Genomic DNA, 9,842 nt, shown 5'->3' on the forward strand with positions numbered 1-9,842 from the left:
CCCTCAGTCTCTACTGGCTGCTATTACTCTGCCCCCAGCCACTTCACTCTTTCACTTCCTGCAGGTCACTGTGTTTGTGGCAGCTGCTCTTGAATCTGAGGTGGGGGCTGTGATGGTGGGTGGCGGGTGGCAGGGGGAGACATTTCTGTCCACTGAATGGATCAAAAGTGTCTCAAAGACAGACTTTTCTTCTGAAGGAAGAGGCCTGGGTAAGATGCAAGTGGGGTGATGGTGGAGGGGGAGTTAGAGGGGAAACTGAGGCATGAAAAGGCAAAAGTACAGTGCTGCTTCCTGCTGGGGAGAGTGGAGTGGGTGCTGTAGACCTGAAACTGGAGCTCAGCTTCTCTTGCATCTACTTAGGCCCCCACAGGGGCCACCTTCCCACCCACTGGCACCTCCTTCAAGCCCACCCACCCTCGAGGCCCCTGCTGTGGATTCAGCTGCCGACCCACCCTGAGCCATCTCCACGGACCACAGGGTTCTCTCCTGGGCCTGCTGACTCACTTTTTCTTTTTTCCAATGAAAAACTTTATGAAAGGCAAAGAAGACAGGCCTCTCACACCCGCAGACCGCACCAGGCTAGATGGGAGCTGTGGGCTGGAAAGATGGGCTAAAGCTAAGATAGCTCCATGTTGGGGCTGACAGATATGGAACAGGAAGAATGGACTGCTGGGTGCCTGGGTGGTGGCCAGTGGTATAAGCAGGCAGCATGAATGGCAGGCTGGGACCTGCAACCAAGGGAGGCATCGGTGGCATTAGATGGTGCTCTGGGGTACGCAGATGACACCTAGAGCAGGGACAGCACTCAGCATCCCATGTGAACACTTGCAGTGGCAAGGGGCGCTCGGTGAATGCAGGCATTGTGCAGAAGGTCTGGCATCCCCATTGCTTCTTTATAGAAGGGCATCATGTCCCATTCTACAGACGAGACATGTCACTCAGAAAACTGAGTACCTTTTCCTCATCTGGCTGGCTGGAGAGGGAGAACTCACCTTCTAGCACAGGCCCAGGTGGCTCCAAGCGTGGGCCATGGCCTTGGGCGGGGGATCTCCAATGCTCCCCAGGGGGCACAAAGGCAGTGAATCTTTGAAAGAGCCAGAGCTGGATGTTCCGGGCAGAGACACAGGTCCTGTGGGAAAACTGCCTCCACATGTTGAAAGGTGGTCAGATGGCTTGGAGGGAGAAAGGGGTTTCTCCCTGCAACTCCAAAAGGCAAAACCAAGGTCAGAGGGAGTGACATTCTCCTTCACCATGGGAATAACTGAAGAGGGAATGAGCATGGAGCACTCCTCCAACCACGGAGTTACAGCGGGGAGGGCTGCTGGGCGTGGGGCATGGGGTGTGGGGCAGCTCAGGCAACAGCAGGACAAGGCTGGCAGGCAAGAAATGCCCACCCTTGCATCGTGGTAGTGTTGAGAGGGTGAGGCTGACAGCACCAAGAGGGATCTGGGGCTCATTTTAGAATCAGCCATAGAGCCATCCCCTCTCTGTCCACTGCCTCACACATCTGTTCATTCATTCAAGAAACATTTCTCTGTACTGTGTGGAACAAGACAGATGCAGCCATGCCTTTAAGGAGCCCTACAGCTCAGCATGAGACTCTTTGGTAGGTGCTGCAAGACAGAAGAGAGTGGGTGGGCCTTCACGCCCAAGCAGGGGTGGGAGAAAGACTCCCTGGAAGAGGTGGAACTGAAGTGGAGACTTCAAGATGAGTGCAGTTAGCCAGGTGAAGGGAGCTGGGAAGGGTGTCGGAGGTGCAGGGAACAGCAGGTGTGAGGGCCCTGAGTGAGGGCACAAGAATGAAGCCACAAGGAAGTGGAAGGCGGAACAAATCAAATTTGTGTTTAGGAAGCCCATTCTGGTTACAGTGCTGGGCTGGGGTCTGATGCAGGGGCAAGGCTGAGTATGCAGCACTCAGATGGCAGCAGAAGACCACAGTGCGTGGACTAGGGCGGTGACGTGGGAAATCAGAAGCGGAGGGAATTGACACTTATCTAGGAAATAACATCAAATAAAAGGATGTGGCACTTGTTCCAATGGAGAGATAAGAAAGGGGGTGGACTTGGTCATTCCAGGTCTGGACCTGAGCCTCGATATCACTGTTCAGCAATGTGGCCTGTCCACCCCACCGCGGAGGGGCCCTACTCCCTTGTCTTCATGTGTTCACAAGGAAACATGTACTCTATTCCCAGGAGAGGAGATGCTGGAATGACCCTGGCCCTCTCCCCACCCTTCTTCCCTGTGGGAGGAGGCTCTGTCCGATGAGGTGGTAAGGGCCTGCGCCAGCTGGACAATCCTTCTCCCGGGAGGGTGGGGTAAAGGTGCTGAAGGCAAAGCTGCTTATCCTGTGGCCAGTGTTCCCCTTCCAGGCGAGTCTGTTTTAGGACACAGATCATCTCCTTCTGCTCCCGTGCCCAGGTAAGCAAACCCAGGTTAGGGAATAGGACCTGCCTTCTATACTTGGGCCTCAGGTTCAAGCCTCTCTTCAGCTCGACTTTCCCTGCACTTAAGTTAACTGATGCCTGTGCCTGTTTTTGCATGGGTTCAGGACCTGTGGGGAAAGACCAGGGCTGGTCCCTCCTCATACCCAAACTCACCTGTGGGGCCTACGTGCTGAAGGAGCTCTTTATTTCCTATAAGGATATTACCCCTACTGGAGAATGTGACTGTACTTAATTTCCAATTTTAAATAAATCTTCCTGCTGCCTGATATTTATCAGAAACATGGTTGTAAATATCAACATACAGAGTATTTCCTGGCCAGGTTCGATGGCTCATGCCTGTAATCCCAGCACTTTGGGAGGCTGAAGTGGGAGGACTGCTTGAGCCCAGGAGTTTGAGACCAGCCTAGGAAATATAGTGAGACCTCATCTCTACTAAAATAAAAACAAAACAAAAAGAGCAAAAGCTAGGGGGCATTGTGGCTTGCGCTTGTAGTCCCAGTTACTCAGGAGGCTAAAGCAGGATCACCTGAGCCCAGGAGTTCGAGGCTGCAGTGAGCCATGATCATACCACTGCACTCCAGCCTGAGCAACAGTGTGAGACCCTGTCTCTTACAAAAGAGAAAGAGGGTATTTCCTGAAGGTAGTAATGCATTCCTCTAGTTGCTCCGAATTTTAAGTTTGGGTTAAGCAATATTACCAATATGTTTATGGCTGGGCAGTATTGTGTTGGTCCTTGCCTTAGCCCTAGGAAGCAGTTGTGACATCGTTGAGAACATTGCGTAACTCTGTCACATGGTATCCCCTTCATTTCCTCATACAGGAGAGACCTCCCAAGGGCTCGGGACCAGAAATCACAGTGATTTGAGCAAGTTGTCTGATTTTTTATCTTATGCACAGTGTAAATCATGTAACTGCTTGCTTCTCTGCTCGCATCAGGGTCTCCGGGCCTCATGGTTTGCATCTGGTGCCATAGCCACATCCTAGGTGACACCATGTTTTCTGTACTCTATCTCTGTCTCAGTTTCCTCACTATATGTATCTTTGAAAACTACCTGAAACCCTTTTCAGGATGAGGCAGAGCATAAGAACACCTCCCTGTGTCTTCCTCTCCCTCCCTCATGGCACAGTGTCCCTCACTCCAGGGCATTTGCCCAGAACGCTCTTCGGTCTGGGAAAAAGGTTCACGTGGGAGATGGTCCAAGTTTTTAAGTTCCAGTAGGAGGCCTGTGTGGGGCACATGCTCATGAGGCACGTTCTGAAATCCCTGGAAGTAAGTGTAGGGTGCCAAGAATTGGTGTCACAGCTTGGAAAGTCAATAAATAGAACGTGCTATCCCAAAAGGTGGGCCTGGCCGAAGTGATCAGCCCTCCCCTATGGTCCTTTATGAGTCACCAAGGATTCCCACACCCCTCATTAGCAAGGAGCACTGGGGGGCACAGCAATGGTCCCTACAAGACGTCCCTCAGCCAAGTACCTGTCAGAAGCAGGCGGTGGCCTCAGCTTGGCCCCAGATGGTTCTGAGTCCAGCCACAGCTGAGGGAAGTCCACTCATCCCTGAGGGGTGTCTCAGCCTCCTCCCGGTGACACCTCTAGCTCATTACCTCCACCACTTAATTGTCACTAATCACTTGCAATCACACTGCCAGCTTGGGGTGAGGACGGATGCCTAGGCACCAGCACCAGGCCTGTCAGCATCCAAATGCCCAAGTGCCTGCCTGGCTGCCAAAAGCCTGCAACGCACACCGCCGATTGCATGTTAATGCGATTCCAAAATAAAGTGACAAACTTAGCCCACCTTGTCACTCTTGGAGCTGGGGCTTCTGACTCATGGCCAGGGCCACTCTGGGGCCAGGTGTCACAAGGATGGACCTACTGCCCCAGGGCTCCAGCTCCAATCTTCGCAGGCCTCCCCTGCCCTCCTCCTCTGTGCCCATCCTGCAGTGACCCTTCAGGAAAGGTCTGGAACAGCCCAGGGCTCCCACCAACTGCTGCTGGGGAGCCCCTTAGGGCCTAACTCAGTGCATGTCAAGTATCAGGAGGACTCTCCATGTGGGGGACCACTTCAGGTGCACCCCCCCAGGAAGCTTAGCTGCCTCCCATCAGCCTGCCCCCTATTCAACCTGGCCTCTACCCTCAGCCACCCCAGAACTGTAGAGTGCTTGGTTTAATATATTAGCTCACACCTTTTCTTTATGAATTACAGCTAAAACACCAACCACCACAAACTGAGCAACCAGTCCCCAGTTCACCTCAGGTGCTGGGGAGGTGTTGGGGATGAGGTTGGGACCTTTGCTTGGAGGCCTTGACCTTCCTGCAGGTGGCCCAGGGCTTCAGGTGTGGGGCTAGGCATGTCGGCACCAGGCGTGTTTCCTTGGTGATGGGTACCAGGTGACTGGTGCCTGCTGCCGCCCTGTGTGGCTTGGATCCTCTGGGCCAGGCCAGATTCCCCAGCAGCCAGTGCTCTGCCCCATTTTTCCCTGGGCCTGCACCTCACTAGAGGAGGAGGGGCACTGGGGGAGTCTGAAGGGGAACAGGGCTGTCCCTGGCCTTCAGAGCAGCCTGGCAGGAGGATGAGTTCCTCTGCCAACTTCTGAGGAAGGAGAAGCAGAAAGCACTCTCATTCTGCCCACAGCCCCAGGCCTCCCCGAACCTCAGGCTCCTCTGAGTCATTTCCAACTGCACCTTTCCAGGACTTTCCTGACGTCTCCCTCCTCAGTGCTGAGGCCTGTGTGGTCTGTGGCCCTTTGTGCCCGATTGCCAAGGCTGCTCTCCAAGGCTGCAGGCCCTGAGGACAGGGACTGGGCTCCACGTGCCTTGAGGCCCTGACAGCACCTACCCTGTTGCCAGGTGCCTCCCACCGGTAAGGCCAGCCAGCGTGATGATGGGTAGGGCTGGGCAGGCAGAGCTCAGACCAGACTTCAGATCCGACCCCTTACCATGCTGGGTGGGGCTCTGGGGCAGGTGACTTTTCTGCCCAGAGCCTCAGTGTGTCCTTCTGGACAAGTGGGGACTGATGCGGACAAGTGCGGACCATCTTCCTCTCACTCCTTGGGGAGGAGGCTTAGGAGGGCCCTACAAGCAAGCAATGGTCCCAGAGTGCATCAGAGCTAGAGGTGCGCCTGGGCCAGGGCGGGGTTGGCTCCCACCATGGGCTGTGCAATAGACGACTGCCACCTCCCTCCTGCCACAAGCAGAACCCTGCCTGGGGCCCTGCAGGGTTTTTAGAGGTTTCTGAGCACAAGTTGTGCCAAGGAATCAGCAGGTTCCTTCCAGCTCGCAGAGAGCATGTGGTGTGTGTGCATGTGAGCATGTGCACGTATGCGTACGCTTCCGCATGCACAGTGAGAGGAGATGGGGTGTTGTCTGGGTGTCTGGGTGGGGAGGAAGTAGAGCATGCCAGAGCCCAGACTATGCTCACATGAACCCAAAACTTGGTTTCAGGCTAGTTGTCCCTGGCTCAGAACAGCTTTGAGAGGCAGGACCTAAGGACACCAGGAGGTGAGAGGGCACACAGAAAAGGGAGTGTGGGATGGAGGGAAGGACATTAATGACAGGTGTCAGCAGGGGTGGGGAGAGGGACAGAGAGGCCCTGCCATGGGCAGGAGGGGACATGTGGTGGGAGCAGGGGCCAAGGGCTGGCCGACTCTCCATGGGGCCCAGAGCTCCTGCCAGCCCAGGAGAGGAGGCACCTACCTGTACCACGGTGGGTGGGTGCTGAAGACCTGGAGTCATAGACGGCAGGGTCCTGCACCTGGAGAGTCATCCAGTGCCCCCTCGGTGCCTGGGCCCGGAGCCCACTGCGCCTGTAGCACCAAGGGCCATTCTGAGGATCTGGAAGGAGAGGTCACACCCTGAGCCCCAAGGTAGATTCAAGGAGGCCTCGGGAGGCTGGGAAGAAGCCAAAGTCCCTGGAGCAGAGGTCAGAGGAAGCCAGGATGCTGTGCAGAAAAAAGGGGCTAGGATGGAGGTAACCAGCACAGGCCAGCTGGGTCTAGGGTGGCACAAGGCAGGGAGTGGGTGGGAGCACTATGTGCAGGGAGCAGACAGATACCGGCCCCAGGGTCCTGTGGGACAAAGAACTTGAAAGACAGAGCAGGGACCCCAGGCAGAGCCCAAACCCTGACTGGAGAGGCCAGTTTTTGGGGTGTGGCAATGGTTGGAGGGAGAGAGCTGGGCATTGGAGGCAAAGACCAGAGGGCAGGTCAGGATGGTAACCAGGATGGCCCTGGAGCCCAGGGGCATGGAGGGACTCCAGAGGTGGCAGGCAGGTAGTCAGCCTGCTCCACGACCACTGGCTGGCCTAGGCACCTCTCTCCTGGTCCCTGCTAGTGCCTGCTCTGTCCAGTCCTGTCCTGCTTCCTTCCCTGCTGGAAGAGCAGGAAGGTCTCCAGCTTGTTGGGTCAGGACCCAACGTATGAACTGAAGTCCCTGAGCAGACCGTGGGGCATGGGAGCCAAGAAGAGAGCAGTGCTGTAGGAGTGGGGTGTGGGTGACAGAGGTGGGGCTTGGGAGTGGCTCAGGGTCTGGTTAAGCCATGTGGACAAAAGGGGCTGCTGCGGATGGATGAACCCTGACTAGGGTTGGAAGGAAAGGGGATGAGAAGGGAGGAGGCTGGAGACAGGGAGTGCTGGGGATGGGAGAGCTTGTGGGGTCTGGGAGACACAGTGGGAGGGGAGGATGAGAGGACGATGCAATAGGGGAGGGGTTACCAGCCCAGGGTTGGGAGGAAGTGCCCTGCAGGAAGGTGGGGGACAGAGGGACAACCTGAATAGGAGAGGGGTATCCAGGGAAGACGGTAGCAAGTGGAGACAGGGAAGGTGCCAGGCAGGGGAATGATGGGAAGGTGCTAGGTAGGGGAAGGAGGGAGAGGATGCCAGGCAGGGGAAGGAGGGAAGGTGCCAGACAGGGGGAGTAGGAAGCACAGCATGCCAGGCAGGAGCAGGTTGAGAAAGTGCTCGGCAGGGGGGAGGTGACAGGCAATGGGAGGAGGTGGTGCCAGACAGGGGGAGGAGGGGAAGGTGCCAGGCAGGAGGGTGCCAGACGAGGGAAGGAGGGGAGATGCAGGTGGAAGGAGGATAGGAAGGTACTGGAGAGGGAAGGAGGGGAAGATGCCAGGCAGTGATGGGGAGGAGGTGCTGTCACAGAGGGGCTGAATGGGAGTCTGCCAGTCAGGGAAGAGGTGCAAGGAAGGGGTAGGAGGAAGAGGTAGAAGGTTGGGGTGGGGGTGGAGGGAGGTGCCAGGCGGGGGGACGGAAAGAGTCAGGAGTAGGGGAGATACCTGGAAAGGAGGAGGGGAGGAAGATGCCAGGAAGGGAGAAGGGGATGCCAGGTAGGGAGGAGGGGAAGTGCCAGGTGAGGGGAAGGTGCCAGGCAAGAGAAGGAGGGGGGATGCCTGGCAGGGGGAGAAGGGATGCCAGGCAGCAGGAGGAGGGGGATGCCAGGCAGGGGGAGAAGGGATGCCAGGCAGGGAGGAGAAGGGATGCCAGGCAGGGGGAGGAGGGGGATGCCAGGCAGGGGGGAGGAGGAGGATGCCAACAGAGGCGAACAGAGACTGCCAGGCAGGGAAGGCGGGGGCGCCGGCGCAGCGCGGCCGAGAGGCGCCTTCGCCAAGGGCCGTGGGGGCCGCGCGGCGCGGGTCGCTCACCTGCTCCCCCGGGACCCCGGCCCGGAGCGAGGCCGCCCGCTCCCGGCTCGGCGCTCGGCTCGGCCCGGCGCCTGCGCCGCTGCAGCCCGGAGCGGGGGAGGCGCAGGGAGCGTCTGCAAAGAGCGAGGAGCTTAATAATGAGTTAGGGACCGGAGCAGGAAGCGTCGCCCCATCCAACCGTCGGTGTGCTGGCCAGCTCGGAGCCCAGCGGCGGGCCCTGGCCAGACCCGTTGTGATCTTCAGCCTGTACACAGATGTGTCGTAGGTCTGTGCTTGCGTCTACACGCCCACGAGTCACACACGCAGTCAGCATCTTGTGTGGCCGCAGACATCACCTACACTAGGACCACACAGGCGCATGCACGTGGGCGCGCACACACAGGCACACAAACAGTTGCGCTCACACACAGATTGAGTCGGATCATTCTATGTGACTGCAGACATTACCTAGATGAGGTCCCGCACCCATGTGCATACCCGCTCCCACCCTCCACACACACACCCTGGGAGGCTTTGGGTCCATCAAGCCTCAGGGCCATGTTCTCACTAATGCCAGTCTTCCCCTTTTATGTACTCAATGCTTAACTTTGCAGCTTGGAGAAGCCTCTTCCCAACTTCCAGCCAGACAAGCCCATCTCTGGCCATCTCATGGGCTCTTCCAGGGCCGGGTCTCACAGGGCTGAGCTTCCACAGTGCCCAGCACTGAGGGGGACCCCAGCCTACCTGAAGAATGAAGGAGCCCTAGAGAGCACAGGCAAGGGCAGGGGAAGTGGGAGCACCTCCCTAAGCAGCCAGCGGGCAGGGAGCCTGGAGCATTTGGGGACAGGTGGGCCTGGCAGGCCCCCAGTAGGAGGCAGGCAGGCAGCAGGGACCCATGGTCTGAGGCTGAGGTCAAGGTTAGGTCCTTCTCCCTAAGGTTCCCACTTCTGCCCTCCCAGATATCCAGCCACTCCCCAGGCCAGACCACGCCCTCAACACTTAGGGGTATTTTGGGGTCTGGGCTCTGCACTGCCTGGGTTTGTCTCCGTGATGGGCGGGCCCAAGGCAGAGACAGAGCTCTTCCACCCCTTCCCTTTCTGGTACCTTCCTATCATCCCTCCATCTGAAAATATTTATGTTTCATTGTTTAAATTTTTTTTTTTTTTTTTTTTTTTGAGATAAAGTCTTTCTCTTGTCCCCCAGGCTGGAGTGTGATGGTGCAATCTTGGCTCACTGCAACCTCCGCCTCCCGGGTTCGAGCGATTCTCCTGCCTCAGCCTCCCGAGTAGCTGGGATTACAGGCACCTGCCACCATGCCTGGCTAATTTTTGTATTTTTAGTAGAGACGGGGTTTCACCACATTGGCTAGACTGGTCTCGAACTCCTGACCTCAGGTGATCCACCCACCTTGGCCTCCCAAAGTGCTGGGATTACAGGCGTGAGCCACCGCAACCAGCATGTTTTAAATTTTTAATTGTGATAAAATAAACATAATGTAAAATTTGTCATCTTAGCCATTTTGAAGCGTATGTTAGGTATTGTAAAGTATATTCACATTGTTGTACAATCAATCTCCAGAACTCTTTCCATCATCCCAAACCGGAATTCTGTATCCATCTAACAAGAACTCCCCCTTCCCCCTTCCTGTCCTCTGGCAACCACGTTCTACTTTCTGTCCATAAATTTGCCTACTCCATGTACCTCATAGAGTGCCTTTGTGCTGGTTTATTTCACTTCACACAATGTCTTCAAGGTTCATCCACATTGTAACATGA

At 56.4% G+C, this 9,842-nt stretch overlaps 1 protein-coding gene across 1 annotated transcript in view; it reads right to left on the minus strand.

The window, feature by feature from the left end:
- Positions 1–8,211, minus strand: part of SMARCD3 (SWI/SNF related BAF chromatin remodeling complex subunit D3) — a 38,226-nt gene extending 30,015 nt beyond the window's left edge. The window contains exons 1-2 of the mRNA XM_007983512.3: positions 8,089–8,211; positions 6,138–6,275 (exon numbers count right to left, since the gene is read on the minus strand). Coding sequence (XP_007981703.1) covers positions 6,138–6,176 — 39 coding nt within the window. The 5' untranslated portion in view covers positions 6,177–6,275; positions 8,089–8,211. The remainder of the gene's footprint in view (positions 1–6,137; positions 6,276–8,088) is intronic.
- Between the last annotated feature and the right edge of the window lie 1,631 nt (positions 8,212–9,842).

Source organism: Chlorocebus sabaeus, chromosome 21, assembly GCF_047675955.1.
Source record: "Chlorocebus sabaeus isolate Y175 chromosome 21, mChlSab1.0.hap1, whole genome shotgun sequence".
Lineage (NCBI taxonomy): Eukaryota > Metazoa > Chordata > Mammalia > Primates > Cercopithecidae > Chlorocebus > Chlorocebus sabaeus.